Here is an 18,977-nt window from a genome sequence, read left to right on the forward strand (position 1 = left end):
TGCTCAACAGAGCACACTTCCTTTTGAGTGACATTGTTAGTGCATTACAGTCTCTGTTAGCTCTGCTGAGGCTCGGAAGGACAAGATAGATGAAGCCTGATGTATGTAATATAGTAACTGGCAGTTGCCAATAACATTTTTGGTTTTTTTGCAGTGTCTGTTTGCACATTCCCTCCGGAAGTTTTCCATGAGGGACTGGGGAATTGAACAGAAATGGATGTCCATCCTCCTTCCCCTGTTGCTGCTTTACAATGGTATTTGTGTGTATATATATATTATGCCATTTTTGTAGGGTTCTCTTACAATCAGCTTGGCCCCTTTAAAATATGTGATTGTTTATAAGAATTGAGTAAGTGTAAGTGGTCCTGACAAGAGAGAACAGAGGGGGCTTGCTGCAAAGGGGACTCTGGCAATGAGGGACTGCTCAGGCAGCAGCAGCCGTGTTACATGTCCTCAGGAACTTTAACACTAGAACTACACTGAGACCTGACTGTAGGCAACCAGCAAGAAACAGTTGTGTAGTAGGTGCCCTCTAACTAAAGGGCTAACAAAACATGAACTCTACTGGAAATCTTGGGGAAAATCTTAGTGATTGCTTAGCACAGAGAGGAGTACCTCTTGGAGGTGCCTTGTATTTGTTATGAACTTTCAGATTTAACCAACTGCAGTGCCACTTACTTGCTAAGATTTTGAAAAATTTGCTTGCTTGTTCTCTGAAGACTGTTTGGGGGTTTTCTCCCCCTTTGATAATGGGTAAAATTGAAGAAGAAAAGAAAATTCTATAATTTTTTCTTCCATTCGGTTACAGATCCATTTTTCCCCCTCTCATTTTTGGTGAACAGTTGGTTTCCCGGCTTGCTTGATGATCTCTTTCAGTCAGTGTTTCTGTGTGCATTGCTGCTGTTCTGGCTCTGTGTCTACCACGGGATCCGAGTGCAGGTAAGGAGAGGACAGTTACTCAGTACTTGCTGCAGAGATATTAACATTACCTCTGTTTTGCATTATGTAGTTTTAATTTTTCTCCCTGATTTATGTGCTACACTTTTTCCAAGCTGTTAACAAAATGAAATCATGCCTAATATGAAAGTGTTCATGAAGCTCATTCTAATACACAGTGTAATGTGACTTTTTATTCTGTCCCATATACTAAACTCATTCTTCCATTTAATTTCAGATCAGCTGTTTTATATATTCTAGCTCATTGTTTAATGGATTTGCAGGGTGACAAAGCTGCTGTGAAAGCCTGATATAGTGTTGTACTGTTTGTATTATGACTTGAATATGTGATTTGTGGTTAGCCATTTGTGTGCTTTGTCCCTTGTGCTAGGGAAGAGACAGGGCTCTGTTATAGAGCAGTGTTTCTTCACCTTTTTGATATCAAGGACCAGCTTGTTGCCTTTCTTAAACTGTGTCAGGGAGATCTCAGGAACCGGCGTAGAGAATGTGTCATGTGACTTTGAGGCTAAAATGATTAGCAGTGAAATACTGAGCTATTCTGGCACAGCCTTCTTGGCGTGGTTCACACCTCCCAGCTCTTATTCTAGACTAGTTGCAGAGCAACACTGCGGTAGTTTCCACTTGGTTCATGTTTGGAAGTCTATTTTTTTGCAACCACACATTTTATAATCTTAAAAAAAATAAGAGAACTCAAATTCTGAAGCACAATTTTATGGAAAGAAGTGGATTCTGCAGCTTCAGAATCCATGAAGTGAATCAGATCTTGCAATAGCCTCACTTTGTTTTAACATACATGTGATTATAACATAGTTTTTATACAGTCTGTAGTGAGCTTTGGATCTTACAAAATAAATTGCAGATGGTGCTTTTTTAAAAAGCACTTTGGGAGTGAACCCGAAGTATGGCTGTTCCTATTTTAATATGTTGAGAACTAACATTCTCTCTCAGGTGAATTCAGATGTTCTTAACCTGTCTTCTGTTGCCCCAACAGGGAGAAAGGAAATGCTTAACGTTCTATTTTCCCAAATTCTTTATCGTTGGTCTTCTATGGTTGGCCTGTGTTACATTAGGAATATGGCAAACGTAAGTAATTTCCCTTTGCACTAAGTTTTAGTGAGGAAAAGCTGATCGGGAAAGAGGAGGTGGTTTACAATTAGTGATGTCTGTTTGTCTTTTGATGTTTTGATTGTGATCCGGAAATGGATAAATTGAGCTACACCAGTTATGTCAGATCTTCCCATTTTGTAAACTGAGACTAAATTTCTAATGGCTGCCCTAATAACACACAGCTATATAAATTCCACAGCCTGTGCATAATGGCTCCCTACAGTACATTTTCCAGTGTTTTGTTCAATTTAGAACCAGATTCCAGGTAGTAGAGCTTCCCCTTCCCTTGGAAAGGCCAGGCAGAGACCTTACTGTTAGGATATGTTCGTTTGTTCAATTTTATTCCATTACGCCAAGTGCTGTACCCTCTTAGATCATGCTGAACCTTGCATCTCAGTATTTACACTCTACAAGTATTTGTAAACTGTCCTCCTCACCTCATCAAGCTGTTGTTTAGCCAAGTAATACATATATTTAATTTTTCCTCTTATATCGGTCCGTCTGACCTTCTAATTTGATAAGCTAACATAAAGATAGAAACATTCCCCTCCCAGACAACTACCCCACCATTTGTAGTGATGTGGCTTTCTAAGGCACATTACCCACAATTGTGTCCCTCTTATATTTTGTTTTTCTGGGGGAAGTAAACAGTGGGGTTGGGTGGGTAAGGTTGAAAGGTATGCAGCTTCAGGAAAATGCTATTGAAATCAGAGACTGCCCTTCTGTCCTATAAGGGATACATACTTGACAATGAGTGAAGAGTCAGATCCTGCATTTTTTTTTTCATTGCTCCAATCAAACTCAATAAATCTGTGAAGCCCAAGTTTTGTAGGAAATTACTGTGTGTTAAAGTAGCCAAAAATAAACATGGGAAATGAATAAAGAATAGCTGAAAACCCAGAATCCCCACATACATGACAAGTAAAATCAATGGGTCAGATCCTCAGCTGATATAAATCCATGTGTCTCAATTTAAAATCAGTGGAACTACCAGTTTACATCAGCTGAGGATCTGGCCCAGTATCCATAATCTCAGTATAAAAGTCTAGAATTCCAATAGTGTCTTTTGTCAATGCATGTTTCCGGTTTAACCTGACACCATTAGAACTGTGATTACTTCCTGATCTTTGATATTTTCTAGTGTTAATGAACTACATGATCCAACATACCAGTACAGGGTTGACACAGGTAATTTTCAGGTAAGTTTGAATCAACTTTTTTGAACCCAAACTTTTTTGACACTTCCATATGGATTTTGTATGTCTACCCAGGTAAGACTGGGGAAGAGGTGTGTGAAGAGATCTGGCAGTTATTTAGTATTACATTATATTATATATTGTTCATCAGGCTGAAATGTAACTATTTTTTTGCTGTAAAACTTTAAAAAAACCAAATGCTGAATGGAAGATCTGAAGATTAAAAATATATTTTCACTATTTTAAGGAAAATTGTTCAGATGACTTTTTGTTTGGCTAATGCGAATGTCTTTAAAATGGACTTGTGTGTTTATAGAAAGATGCTCCCTCCATTGCATATTCTGTACTGGAGACATGGAATGTTTCCTTCTGGGTTAAGGGGCATGTATCCATAGGCCCACTGCACTATTAAGAAAGGAGGCCATAGTGTGAATGTTGAGCTGTCACCCCAGGGAAGACCGTTCGGAACTGTTTTCTAACCAGTAACTACTCAATTGCAACCACCCAGGGCATCTTGGGTCTCATCAGAAACATATTCATTACCTTTCAGAGAGCCAAAAAAGAGCTCCTTGTTAGGCCTCTTAGTTCTCCACACCTCCTATTCTCAGAACGTTTGGCCTTCTCAGTAAATCTCTGCTTTCCCTTCTGTAGGAGAAATCAGTTCTGTACAGCCTCCTGTAGCTTCTCAGAGCTGTGTGGCCATTTTTAGAAATCTTCTGAGATTTGAACCATTCAGCTGAAAGAAGTGGCCTTTGCTAATGAAACACCCGCTCCACCGTGCCACGTCCCAAGATTGACACAACCACCACAGCCGCTTCTGCTACAGACAAGGGAGTATCATGCTTCCTTCCTCCAGCCTAATTGCCCTGAACAAATGGATCATGCTTTTGGAGATGTTGGTTTCTGTCTCTGGGATGGATCTGAAGGAAGAAAGAAAAGGATAGCTCTTGTTTAGTAAAACTAGATATCTTTTTCTATTACAGGGAATGAAAATCTTCTTCCTTGTGGTGGCAACTGTGTATATCTTGTACCTTTTGTTCCTGATAGTGAGGGCGTGTTCAGAACTTCGCAACATGCCTTATGTTGGTAAGCAGTATTTTCTTCATGTTTCCTTCAAATGGGTTTCCCCCAAGAATGGCTAGATATTTGGGGCAGAGGGGGTGTAAGCTCTCAAATGACTGACAATTGTTCTTAATCCTTCCAGATCTCAGGTTAAAATTCTTGACTGCATTGACCTTTGTAGTGCTTGTCATTAGGTAAGATGTCTTTAAAGTACATATTCTCTGCATTGTAATAGTTATAGCTTTGTAAAACTTTCATAAAGAAAAACAGTTCTTGGCAATCAAGTTATCAGTAAAATGGTGCACCCTCAGAACAGGTTATCCATTCACAACTTTCTCTGGGTTCATTCTTAAAAATGCCACTGCATCCAAACTACACTTTAAAATCTTTCATGCTACCGACACTTACCAAATAATAAATTACACCACTCAGTTCCATAATCGATAGATCTTAGAGTTCTTATTTTTCAAAAAAATTCCTACTGATATCCCACTAGAGCAGTGGTCTCCAAAATTTTTGGATCGCGCACCCCCAGGGCCAGCTCTAGGAAAGTGCCCCCACCCAAAAAAGGAAGAAGAGTTGCCGCCAGTGTGCCGCTGAAGACGGAGCGGGGAGAGCCAAGCTGCCGCCAAAGAATCAAAGGTCCGGGAGCGCTGCTGCCCCCGTGCCAGCAGCACTCCTTCAGCGGCACTTCTCTTGCCGTGTACCCCCAAGGATGGTCTTGCGCACCCCACTTTGGAGACCACTGCACTAGAACAATGCTGTGGATCTTGGAAAGTGCATGGCCCTCTGTTTATAAAAATAAAGAACCCTTTTTTTTTTTTTTTAAAGCAAATGCAGTGGCTCAGCTTGCACTGTTGCTGTCCAGGCAGATTGTGTGAGACAGATTTCATAATTTGTTTCTCAGAACAGTAGAGCTCAAGAAGCTTGTGAGATGCTCACAAAGCTTTCATACTTTATGGTCCTTTTCTTCTGAAAGTCTGCCATTAAATTCTGTCTCTAGCCCAGGAAAGCCAGTGGGGCACCAACAATGCCTGTTTTTAAGGGATGCAGAGAGTTTAGTTAACCTAGACTCTGGGGCAAATGGCCTCGATAATAGGGGAAGCAGAAAGGGAAAGAACATTGATAACCCAAAATGAAGACATCCCACTCTGACCTGTTTAATGTCTCGAATCAGTGAGGCCAAGATGAGATTGGTGAACTGGCAGTGAAGCTCTTGGATAAGTAGAATGATGAGTGGCTAAAAACCTGCTCTGTATGCCTGCATTAAAAAAATACAATTGTGCTGATCATCTGAGAGAGTTGAGCAGTCTGTAAATGCTCAAACTTCTGCTGTGATTTGTGGAGTCCCACATCTGACTCTCCATGACATGAAAATGGTTTGCCTTTTGGAAAAAGTTTAGATTGACTTATGTTGCTCTTTATAGGGCAGCCCTAAAATGTTGCAAAAGGGGAATGTGTATAAGAGCCGTAAACATATGGGATTGTTCCTCCCATCTAATGGGGTTGATGGTGTCGTCATGAATGTTGTTTGAAAGCAAGGGGCTGTTACTGTAAACTTAAGTGGTATATCTAGAATATTCTTATGAAAGGGAAAATTGTTTCTGTCTAGAACACACTAAGCAAATGTGGTTTACAAGCATCAACAGTTAAGAGGAGACTGAACCTGTTTTGGTACAGAATTGGTGTTATCTCTTGGAAAGAGATGGTATCCACTCTGATTAAATCTGAGGCAACCAAGGGCTAAATATAGCTGACAGATTTCTGTACTGTTGCTTGTGGCTGCACTCATTTTCATCCTGGAGGTGAGAAGACCTGGTATGCATCAGTCTGTGAGGGTTATCAGAACAAGATGGAGCATTTCATGTTGGGACTTGTAATATCCATGAGGCACACCTCCATATTTAAAGATGGGGACAGCTGCAATCTACTTCAGTCTTACGTAAATTAGGTAAAACCTTTGGGGTCCTGGCAAGCTGCTAACGCAGCCCACATTGTGGTTGCCCCTGTAAATCAATTATTTCTAAAGCAGTTTTGTGGTCGCCACCTATAACCGGGAGTGGTTTACTAATCCGTCCTCTGGTGAACACCTCTTGCTCTGTAACCTCCTTTCATGAGTTATTTAGAGTGAACTGTCCACTACTGCCACCATCACACTGATCAGACTGTAGTTATGGACATGTGTATCTACCAGAGAGATGTCCACCCTGCAGAGTTGTTTGCAAGGCAGCATTCACCTTCTGTGGAGTTTCATGTGCTGAACATAGGAATGGCCATATTGGGTCAGACCAAAGGTCCACCTAGCACAGTATCCTGTCTTCCAACAGTAGCCAATGCCAGGTGCCCCAGAGGGAATGAATAGGTAATCATCAAGTGATCCATTCCCTGTCGCTCATTCCCAGATTTTGGCAAACAGAAGCTAGGGACACTGTCCCTGCCCGTCCTGGCTAATTGCCATTGATGGCCCTATCCGCCATCAACTTATCTAGTTCTTTTTTGAACCCTGTTATGGTCTTGGCCTTCACGACATCCTCTAGCAAAGAATTCCACAGGTTGATTTTGCGTTGTGTGAAGAAATACTTTCTTTTGTTTGTTTTAAATCTGCTGCCTATTAATTTCATTTGGTGTCCCCCAGTTCTTGTGTTATGAGACGAAGTAAATAACACTTCCTTATTTACTTTCTCCACACCAGTCATGAATTTATAGACCTCTATCATATTCTCCCTTAGTTGTCTCTTTTCCAAGCTGAAAAGTCCCAGTCTTATTAATCTCTCCTCATACAGAAACCATTCCATACCCCTAATCATTTTTGTTGCCCTTTTCTGAACCTTTTCCAATTCCAAGATACCTTTTTTGAGATGGGGCAACCACATCTGCACGCAGTATTCAAGATGTGGGCTACCATGGATTTATATAGAGGCAATATGGTATTTTCTCTCTTATTATCTATCCCTTTCTTAATGATTCCCAACATTCTGTTCGCTTTTTTGACTGCTGCTGCATATTGTGTGCGTGGATGTTTTCAGAGAACTATCCACAATGAGTTCAAGATTGTTTCTTGAGTGGCAATAGCAAATTTAGATCCCATCATTTTATGTGTATAGTTGGGATCCTGACAGTATGTGAAATTCAGAGGTTGGGGTGAGTTGTCAATGTTTTTTTTCTAAACTAGGTTCTAATACGCACCTTCCATCACTGTAGGGTCAAATCACTGCTGACTTTCATGGATTGTGCTTTATGGGAAACCCAGGAAAAAATAGGCTAAATTTCCCCATCCTTCAACTGACTGACTTTTAATTTAAAAAAACATTCTGAATTAGGAGTATGAAATCAGCTGCTTATTCTAAGAGACATTTGAATAGATTTGTCACATTAGTCTAAGACAAGGTGCCATTTTTTCTTATAACTCTGTTCTTACCCCTGCCCCATTACCCACGTCATCAAATGTTATTACAGTTCAGTGCATATAGCCACAGTGTCTGTCTTTTCTCCCACAGCATTGTTATACTTTATCTACGCTTTGGAGCACGAGTTCTACAGGACGACTTTGTAGCTGAGCTGTCAACTCATTATCAGAATTATATCCTTCCATTGTGGCTTCCAGTCATTTAGGAATATTGTTAACTTGTTTCAGTTAAATGAATGTACCGAGACGATGGCTCAGGAATTGTGCCTTTCACCACTAGATCACCAGTTCAAATCCAACCCGGGTTGGTAGTGACTGCAAGTTATTTTCTGACGGTTATTCATGATGGCTGCCAAATGAATGTGTTGGTTTCAGTTTGTCTCTCTGAACAGCTGTCCACATCACAAAATCCACAACCATAATTGGCACTCTTGAACATGCACGAAGACAGGACAAGTTTCTTTCCAGATATGTGTAGTAGGTTATCCCTTCAGAGCAAGGCTGAGTCATGTTGGAAGGATGCTGTGGGGTAATTTACGTGGATTCTGCCTATGCTGACCGTATTATGTAGCTAGCAGATGTCTGCAAATTGGCATAGGTATTAAATTCACTTAAAGTATGATGGGCTGCGTAATTGCAGGAGGCAGGAAGTAGTTCTGTAAACTGCCATCTTGCATTTTCCAGTTCAGGGCTAAGTTTCCAATACGAAAGGAAAATAATATTGCAATATCATGTTGTTATAACTGGAGAGTGCTCATGCATATCTTGCTACAGTTCAGTCTTGTCTACACTGGCAATTTTTGAGAAATCTCCCTTTGTTGTGGTACAGCTCCTCTGGTATAGGGACAGCTGGAGTACTACTAAAGACTTGTTACTAGCATGTTTACTACAGTGTTGTTTAGACCCATTCAGTGCAGGTCTAGATAACAGAGAGAGGGCATGTGGGGGCGGGGTTGGGTGGGGAAGGTGGAAGCAAAGACAGTCTACTCTAGAGCTTCGACCATTGGAAGATATTCCCAAAACTTCCGGTTTAGAAACAGCATTTGCATAATTCTAATTTGATAGTCAAGCAGTTGGCTCCATCTCATTCATTATAAAGTACAGGTTTTTAGATACACTAAATTTTGTGATGGGGAAGCCAATTTGCCAGATGTTGCCAGCTGGTGTTTGTGTTGGAGCCAGGATTAGAACGTGTATTTCTGGATCCTCAACTCAGACCACTAGAGTACAGTTCTCTCTAGATTCTGAAACTGGCTGTGTGACCAGAAGTGCCCATTATCAGCTAGAAAATGAATGCTGAACTTTTCTGAAACTAGTGGAAACTAAAATAGAGCGCTTTAATAGGGTACCTTAAAAACAAGGGCAACAGCCCCACCATGTCTTTGTGTTCTATCTGATTGCAGTCACGCCTCCCTCCCACCCAGTTAACTTAATCTAAGACAATGCCAAACTAAACGTCAGTGTCCCAAAACTTTTTTTTAACAGTACACACTTCATACTTTGAAAGTGCTGGGCAAAAATCATCAAGCTTTCCCGAAAATGTTGTTGCGGGGAGAATCCTGCCTAATGTTTGGCTTATTCAAAGTTAATATGTACTTAGCTGTATTGTGTAATATCCTTGACTATTATTACCAGCAGAATTCTTATCATTCTATGGTTTACTCAACTTCTATCTTTACACTTTAGCCTTTGTGTATTCCCCATCAAAGAATGCACTGTATGGTAAGTGACCTACTGTAAAATTTGCCAGATTGCTGCTGAGATCTGGCATGCTAATAGAGCTCATCAAATCTTCACATGTTGGCTGTTTCATTAGCACTTTATTTTGTTCTGTAGGAGCAGCTTACGGTGGCTTCAAATAGCTAGTAATGACAGAAATATGTGTTGATCTAATCCATGAAAATTTTACATTGGATTGTATGTGCCTGTTAATATTGTATAGCTTTAGGATACTCAATAAAAAAAAATGGCTATTTATTTTACTGGATATCTTCTGCTTTAACCATTGAATGTAAATATGCTGGGCAACTAGCATGTACTACATGCATGCGGAGGGCCTTATGTTTGGGGCAGAGCAGTTTCTCACTAAACTGATTTTGGGACTAAGATGAATGGAGCTGCTTCAGGAATCCCATACTTCGTTATAGGAGATGCAACTAGCTAGCTGGCTCGGAACAAATATTTACATCTGTACCTGGGCTAGAGGAATTAAAAAGCATGCAGAAGGTATGGGATCTTGTGACAAACCATTAGGGCCAGATTTCACTCTGTAACTCTACTGACTTCAGTGGAGTTGTCAACTTACATCAGGGATATACTTAGCCCCTAGATTTCACAGGCCTATGCTGGGAAACCTGGAGAGGCAGTATTGTAGACAGCCAGTGGAAAGAGAGTGTGCATCCTTCCAGTCCAGCATGAAATTACAGCCATACCTTCCTCCCTATGTGAAAGTGAAAAATACTCTGCCCTAAGTTATAACACCTTAGATAGATAGGCATTAATGACCAAACAATTCTTAGATTTCATTACTTTCAGAACTTCAGTCGTAAATAAGGGAAAGGGACTGAAATGTTTCATAAAATCTGCCTATACTTTTCAACCAGATTATTTACTGACTAATGTGTTGTGTTCTAAAATATCAGGTATAAGTAATGTGGACAGGTGAAATTGTACCTGGGAAGAAATAATGATGCTAATAAAATATAAAGACTATCCACCTCCTGGGGTTTTTAGACAATGGTGTCAACTTCAGCTGTTGTGAATGCTGACATACTGTGAGAGGGGGGTTGAAGAGTTTAAATCACAGGTTCCAATCCCTTCCTTGCCAGGGTAAAACTCCAGGCTGGATCCCAGTCATAACTTCCTTGGAAACTACAAAGTCTCTCCCTTCAGTTCTGGATAAAAGTCTAATCTAAAAGTTTGAAGTCAGGAATGCAATTTTCTGGTTAAATGAAATCATATCTATATTTTCCAGAGTCACAGTTGAAAGACAATCCTGCCTTTTCTATGCTGAATGATTCAGATGATGATGTGATTTATGGGTAAGTAACACAATTGTGAAAAATCTGTTGGTGATTCAGTGGGTGTGGAGTTGCTGTATTTAATGTAAAAAGTTTTCAGACCTGCTGTGTGGTTCTTAGTGAAAATCCAAACAGACTGACTACAGAATGGAGGACAACTGTAGCTTGAGTCTTCTATTTTGGGTCACTTTACTCCAAAATATGATTGTAATGAGATTTCATACTATCTTGGCTTCTTTTTTTCCTGTTTAAAAAAGGACTGCCATGACAGATACTAAAAGGTACATTCCCGACTTGTAGGTGTGAGGACAATGGCAGGCTGCAGTGAGAGGGGAGTATATGGACGGCGGGTTTTGGGAAGAGAATATGCTGGCAGAAGGGAGCAGATGGGGAATGAGTGCTGGAGTCAGGTTGGCAGGATGCAGGTTGCAGTAGGAGGGAATAAGTAGAGAGCTAGGCCATACTTAAAATGGCCACTGCCGTAGGGCAGGACAATTCCTATTTTAGGTATCCAATATTCATTAAAAATATTAATAATCAAATGCAATTGCCTAAGTTCAGATTCTGAACTCGACAGTAGTATTAGTATTTACATAGCGTCTAGAGGCCCAGGCAGGGTCCCGTTGGTGCTGGACAAACACACAGTAAAAAACAATTCCTACCCTTGAGGGCTTACAGACTTTGTAAAAAAAAAAAAACAAAAAAAACAAAAACAACCAAACAACAAAAGCCACACAACAGGTGAAAGAGTGAGGACATGGTAACATGTTTAGCATAGATTAGTTATGTGCAGTTTGTAGTGATAGCTTTTTTGTCTTTGCTTGTGTGTGTATTTAGTTTTGATCAGTAGCAGCTTGCCTCCTGATTAGCTGTTGTGAGCAGTCCCATAGGTGTCACAGTAAAGACAAGTCTACACTTACAGTGGCATGTAAAGTAATACATTGCACACCCGGCTAGCACAGGTATAAGTAGCTGTTTAGATGGTGAGATGTGGCTTATGCAAGTAGAATGCTATACATGCCTGAACCTAAACGGCTCTCTACATGCCCAAGCAGTGCCTTCCACATCTCCACTTCTATTTTTAGCAGTGGCCCACTGCCTCCCTGCACTACGCACTGCACTGAAAAGTGTGGACGAAGCCTGTGGCATGTAGCTCCATGGGTCGTGCCTGTATTCTACACGCTGCCGCAAGTGTAGACAAGGCATAGAAGCAAACCTTGAGGAAGAATTTGGAGACTAGGATTGTGTATTGTTCACGTCTCTTAACTGAAATGCATTCTTTTGGATTAGTGAATCCTAGTGAATGATGATGTACTTGTATCAGTTATGAATTGACGGCCCAAATTATTGTAGAACTGGCTTTTTTCTGTTTACATGAAACTAAGTAGTTGGCCATTGTGTTCAGGATGTTTACAAATATCTGTTTGTTAACAGGAGTGACTATGAAGAAATGCCACTTCAGAACGGTCAAGCCATTAGAGCCAAGTACAAGGAAGAATCAGACAGTGATTGAGTTCATGTGGAGGAGACTTGCTTATGAGAATGAAAGTGATCTTGAGGTTTTTCCTAGATGACCACTTCTTTGGCTTTCTTATGAGTCTGCTTTCTACTGAACACTATCTCCCAAGGAAGGACTTCCTGTTTATTTCTGTTTACAAAACTGAAGGAAAAATGGAAATGCTTGAAAAGATTGTGGTGGGGGCTTCTAAGAAACCAAATTCTCTCTTTACACTAGGTTTAGAAAATGTCACATACAGGATTTCTGTGGAGAACAGATTGCTAAAACAATGAGGCTTTCAGAGTCTGGTTCCAACTAAGAGGGTCACTGAGTATATGCTGATTTAAAATTGCTTCCTTGCTGTTTGTTTGTAGAGGATTATGTACAGCACATCATCTTCACTCCTGATGCAGCTTGTGTTAGCTATTGTGTACAGTGTCCACTGGTGATAAAGTGCCTCTCTTTCTTCTTCCCTTCCTCACCCTACCCACCTGAGTTGGACGTGCGAAATGGCAGGTATTTCCATTGATTTCTGAGAAAGCACAAACTTTATTGCTCCTGCTTCAAGGGGGAAGCATTCACAGTTCAGTGGTCAGCTCTGTAATTGATTGGAGTTCATAAAATGGAAGTTTTTCAAATATCTACAGTTATGAATATGAGACAAGTACAAATATTCAAGTTCTGTTGAGGCCTAAATTTATAAACAGAATAATATATTATAATCAGTAGTGCAAAATAATTTGTAAGGGTTTCTCTTAGAATGAGCAAAACAAAATAAGACAAAAATAAGTTAAAACGTCAAGTTTAAATATTTTAAACTGTTGCAAACCTTGGTTTGGAAATCCATCAGTGTGTTGGGGGCGGAGGAGGGAGAAAATGGTTACATTTCCTACGAAGTGTACAATATACAACTTAATATTTTTAACAGACACCTTCTTTTAATTGCTAGATCCTTTCCTAAATTAGGATTTTTCATGCAGTCTTTTCATAGCTGTTAAAAAGAAAAGAGTTTATATTATAAGAACAATCACTTTTGATGACATGTTGAACAAATGTACAAAAGTGTGTTCTTCAGCATGTTCTGTAGATAGCTCAACCTCTTCATCTTTAGAAACCCCTAAATAGCTATACTTAAAATGCCTGCTACTTACAAGTATCTTTTTGACTGTACCTTTTCAGGCTATGTTAGAACAGTGTGCTACAGAACTTAAGAATATTTACTGGAATATTGCTGCTCATGATATTTAAATATGTGTTTCAGTTTCCCTACCATGGTATCCCTTTGTTTTTAAAAGGGAGGCTGTCAATTTCTATTAATTTTTTTTTTTTAAAGTTTAGCATTTTCAGGTATGCCACCTATCCCTGAGTCTTTCTGTGGGTTTTCCTGTGGTTTCACAATCACCTTTTTTTTTTTTTTTACTGTTTCTCTTCCCTGTTGCTAAATGAAATACCCACACAAACAAATGGGGAAATTGACAACATATACAGAACAAAGAGTGATTTTGATCTTTTTGCAAAGACCTGTCTACGCTAGGGAATTGAACTAGTTTAATCATAAATGTTCTCTGTGTTCACACTGAACATGCTGAATTGCATTGGGAACCATTGCAGGTTTGTCTTGCATTCACATTAAAACTGTCCTAAACCACTTCATCTGCAATAACCTCTGGGTATCTGTTTCATGTTCAGGAGCAATGCATTCTGGGAGACTTGAGCAGGGTGCTATGGAAGGACTAGTTGAACTACTACAGCTAGTGTGTATTCTTAATGGCATTTTAAATGGTTCTGACAAAATTAGCATTTAGTTCAGCTGAAAGCAAGTGGAATACAAAATATATTTAGCATGCTTGTGTAAACCATTTTGTGGCTATGAAATTTAACAAACATACTAGGAAGTTGAAATGATACCTAGCACAGCAAATGTCTCTAGTGTAGACCAAAGCCAAGAGAAGGCCTACTCCTGTCATGTGCACAAAGTAAAGAAATAGAACAAATAGTTTTTTTCCCTTAGCATGGTAGGTGTTACTTGTAACAATATGTAGAAAAATTCTGACAGGGTTAAATTGTCTTTGTAAACTGCAGTAGTTGTTGCACCTTTAACAACTCCTTTTAGCTAACAGACTTTTTTTTAATATAAGGTTGTGTTTTAGATGCTTTTTTAATCCAATGCAAAAACAGACTGGCTTCTCTCTTTCTTAAATAAGAAAGCAAAATTAATCCAGGGCTTGCTTGTACTTGAGTTTGACTTTGTAAAGTCAAGCTCAAGATCCAGTCACTGACATTCCCTGTGCACCTAAAATTTCCATGGACTTTCATGGGAGTCGGGGGTGGGAGGCAGCGACACAAGGATCAGGCCTTTATGTTTATGCAGATTTTTACTTTTGTGCATTCAAAGCTTTTTGGCACTTTAATACTATTTTATTCCTGTTGTAAAAGTCATTCTTTTGATTTGCTAAAATATTTTTCCATGTAGGATATTTGAGTTTTACTAATGCTGCTTACTATAATCCAGAATGCTTGTGATACAGTATATTAAGTCTGACTATAAAATATGGTTTTGGATTCCATTAACTAAAGAAAACATTTTTTTAAAAATTCAACTTCAAGAAATCATGGTATTGAGAATGAAAAATTTTCCTAGGCTGTTTTTTCCCCTTTATTATTCTTTTTTGTTATTACATTGCTCGTTAGAGGAACAAAAATAAGAATAGGATGGGGAAATGTGCACTTTAAAAAACAAAGTTATTTATTTTGTTCATGAATTCTTTTGTAGAAATCCTGCATTGAACTGTCTTTCCCCATGCATAGAGCCCTGTGCAGACACAAAATTTGTATCCACATCCAATCTGCAAAAATGATCTGTGGATTTCCGCACCCAGGGATATAAAGCAGATATCCACAGATTTGCAGGGCTTTAGAAATAAAATTTGGATCCTCATCCATCCATGATCTTAAAAAAAAAAAATCACCCGCAGATATAGATATCTGCGGATTTGCTGGGCTCTACTCATGCATATTGTATTTTATACTCAAAACAATGTAACTTAGCAAGTTTGGCTAAAGCAGCACAGCATTAAATTCACTACCTAACTAGTAAATAGGCAGAAGTAGTAAGGCTGGCTGGAGAATAGTCTCCCTAGCAAGAGATCACATATTTCATGCCTTGTGGCGATGAATATTGAAAACTGCACAGATGCACAATTTGGAACCAAAGATTATTCTGAGGAATTCTCTTGTGGCAACAAGATGGATTGTAAATATTTTGTGGGGAGTTAAATTCATGTGTCTCTGCACAGTGTGTTGTGCTATTATGACCCAAGGATTAAATGAAAGGGTACCTACGTAAGAAATTCACTTGGCTAGCTGCGTGTTTTCCATATGGCCAGTGGGAAAAGTCAATGAGAGAAGTACATTTTGATCATTACCTGTTAGGTTCACTCCCTCTGGGGCACCTGGCATTGACCACTGGCGGTAGACCGGATACTGGGCTGGATGGACCTTTGGTCTGACCCAGTATGGCTGTTTTTATTTTGTAAATCTGAATTTTTTTCTTCCCAAAGAACCAGTTAGGTCAAAGTGCACTTGTGCTGGGCTGTTAAAACACAACTAGTAAAAACATTGGGGTGGGTTTTTAAACCCCCCCCCCACACACACACACTTCAGGCTTTCATGTAATTATTCTAGATTAAACCTTTTCAAGAATGATGATTAGATTGGAACATAGCAAAATGAGTAATGTATACAAAATACATCCACAATGTATTGGCTTACGGCAAAAATGAGATGCTTCCTCTTTTACAACATATAGGGTTTTTTACTTTCAAAAATCCTTCTGGTGCATTGTGTAGAAGCCAAATATCACTGGCCCTGGTGTTACCTACTCAATTTAGGGCACCCTGCATATACTCTCTGGAGGGCTCAGGGTGTAAGGTATAAGGATAGGTATCCTTACCCATGGGCCTCAGGAAGAAATCTGGTCAATTTTAAGTACCCACCCTTTCCCTCGGGGTTCAGGGCTTTACGGAACCTTTTCCCAGTGAAAGAGCCTTACACAGTTGTGCTTTAAACATCTATTAGCAACACACCCAGAATCCATATACCAAGGAAATCTCTTATGCTCACCACTCCCAATATACAGACAAATTTCACCCAATGACCAGTTAGGATTCATTCATCTGGGAGTTCCCTGCGATGCCTCTGCACATCATGGTTGTACAGAGGGGTCAGAATTCCAGCAGCTTGATGAACTGAGGTCTGGAAATGGTTCCCAAAGAGCATTGTTTGTCATTTACATTATATAGGTAAAACTAGCTCCCTCCTTCAAATATACTAAAACTATCACATTATCCCACACACTCCTAAATAACAAACATTTTAACCAATTATGCACTGACATTCATTTGTCCTCCTTGATGCCCAAGTTCTTTACATTTTAACTTTCATGCCCAAATTGTGATCTTCTCTATTTGTGCAGATGGTCAGAGCTTATTTTACCATTTGTTGAGTCTCTTTCTGTATCCTCCCTAATTTCCCAGCAACGTTACAACTTGGTTGTAACCAAGTGGTTATAACTGTTAGGGACACTCCTGAGGTGGGGGTGCTTTCGCAGCAGCAGAACATTCCTTTTTTTCAAGTTTAGTGGTGAACTTCCTGAGTTTCACCCAATGCTGGTTTAATATGTGGGGGTGGGGGTGTTGATCAGGTCTCGGGCCTACACTGGTGATTCACGTATTGTTAGCTCCTGAACTCTCATGCACATTTTTGCTGTTGTATTGGCTTTAAGACATCATCAGTGTTAAGGCTGGCTGGGAAACTAATATCTTGTACTCTTAAGGCCAAGAAGGGGAAGTATAACCCAGAGGAATACATTAGGGAAGAGAAATCTTTGCTACCTTTGGTTAAGAATGAAAATCCCGTTTAACAGAGAGCATGAACTGCTTTGGGAAGATTGTTTTGAAATGAAAGGATTCTGGACTTGATCGCTTTCTTTAAGCCAAAAGGCAATTATTGTAATGAGAATTAGAAGCCTGCTTGTTCCCTTTTTGCCGTATGTTCTGAACATGCCAGTAACTGCCATACACTACCCAAAACCCTCATGCTATTGTAAAACTTAATTTTTTAAAGTTTGTAAATATATGTAAAATGAAGTAAAACTATGGTATGCCAAAATGGTATAGAATGTGTAAGATAAACATTGTTAATGAGAAGCTGTAAATATGGTGCTGCTTTGGGAAGGTATGCATGGGATGCATTAGTATTGTGTTTTGGGGAAACTTGTTAATAAATCATCTATTTATACTGGAAATCTTTCTGGTATAGAATACAAAGCAAAACTGATAGTTTTCCTTCAGCAAAAACTGGGTGCTGATACATGGAAGACTTTGTGTATTAAATATGTTAATAAATAGTTTTCATACTATATCTTTACACCTGCATTTGGGTTTCATTTTCCTTTCATTAGGGGATGATAACCTAGCACTATTTTTCTTTACAGGTGCAAGAGACTGCCTGGTATGCATACATACAACTGATACTGTCCTAGCAGTGGAAGAGTTTAAATACTTCTATTGCTGATGGTTACCAGTGTAGACAGGGAGAGATTCTTTTTGACTTCCTAGGATTGGAGATGGTTTATTATTTGTGCAGTTAGGAAAACAAACAAGCTAAGCAGTGCTCACCTGGGGTTTTCTAGTGAGCTGTTTCATGTGGTATGTAGCTGCTTTGACATTTTTTGCAGAACTTAAGCAATCACTTTGATTCCTAACCATTAAGATTGCAAAGACAACTTTACAAACATGAGCAAGGTCCTCTGAGTATGCAGAGACAAACTGGGGAGGGGCTAGCTTTTGTCCATCTCAATGTTAACCCTAGAACCTAATGGCAAGTATTTCAATGTACTTTATTTTAGAAATATCCAGCTAATGTGAAAGAGAGTGTATTACTAGCATCTCATCAAATGCCTTCTGGTCCCTACGGGTCAGGAAAAATACACTCTTAACTACCTCAGCCCCATGTCAGCTATAGCATGTAGAGAGAAGCCTGGTAGCATGCCTGCGGGTTCTGGGTTTGGAGCTGTTTTTTGGCTACTGTGACAGGCATTACTCGGGTTCTGGGTTTGGAGCTGTTTTTTGGCTACTGTGACAGGCATTACTCGGGTTCTGGGTTTGGAGCTGTTTTTTGGCTACTGTGACAGGCATTACTCAGCTGCTGGGCTAGACTACATTCTGATTAGATACTGCTGCTTGGGCTAACCTGGTCTAGGCCTCAGTCAAGATCACTAAAGAGCTCCCAGGCTGGACTGTTAAAACAACCAGGTGTGAAACCCTAAATTGATCAGAAGTTCAAGGGCAAACTCCAGGCATACTAATAGCCTTAAATAGTCAGATAAACCAGCCTATCCAAGGACTGTCTTGCCACTTAGGCGAGTATCTGTGTGATAGATGGCCCTTGAGAAACAGCAAGACTCAGCAATATTCCAGGTACTTCTAGTCCCCAAGGACCAGTCACTTACCTCAGATCAATTGCACCTCAAAGCTCGCACCAAGGACAATGCTTGAATACAATTTTATTCCAGAGGAAAAAGGAAACTAGAGTTATTTACAAGGTTAAAGCAAGCAAATATAGGCCAGGTCTATGAACAGACTTACAGCGATGATTACATTGCCCAGGGGTGTGAAAACTCCATACCCCTGTGTGATACAGTCAAACTGACCTAACCCCTGATGTGGACA

At 39.7% G+C, this 18,977-nt stretch overlaps 1 protein-coding gene across 5 annotated transcripts in view; it reads left to right on the forward strand.

Annotated features, from left to right (window-relative positions):
- TMEM181 (transmembrane protein 181) overlaps nt 1-17,673 on the forward strand; it is a 59,722-nt gene extending 42,049 nt beyond the window's left edge. For all 5 annotated transcript variants that reach the window (XM_073337800.2, XM_073337801.2, XM_073337804.2 and 2 more), the window contains 10 exons: nt 155-254; nt 809-939; nt 1,949-2,040; nt 3,206-3,263; nt 4,244-4,346; nt 4,465-4,516; nt 7,820-7,902; nt 9,361-9,450; nt 10,703-10,769; nt 12,183-17,673. In XM_073337800.2, coding sequence (XP_073193901.1) covers nt 155-254; nt 809-939; nt 1,949-2,040; nt 3,206-3,263; nt 4,244-4,346; nt 4,465-4,516; nt 7,820-7,902; nt 9,361-9,450; nt 10,703-10,769; nt 12,183-12,261 — 855 coding nt within the window. In that variant the 3' untranslated portion in view covers nt 12,262-17,673. The remainder of the gene's footprint in view (nt 1-154; nt 255-808; nt 940-1,948; nt 2,041-3,205; nt 3,264-4,243; nt 4,347-4,464; nt 4,517-7,819; nt 7,903-9,360; nt 9,451-10,702; nt 10,770-12,182) is intronic.
- Nucleotides 17,674-18,977: the final 1,304 nt, after the last annotated feature.

The sequence above is a fragment of the Lepidochelys kempii genome, chromosome 3 (assembly GCF_965140285.1).
Source record: "Lepidochelys kempii isolate rLepKem1 chromosome 3, rLepKem1.hap1, whole genome shotgun sequence".
Classification (NCBI taxonomy): Eukaryota; Metazoa; Chordata; order Testudines; family Cheloniidae; genus Lepidochelys; species Lepidochelys kempii.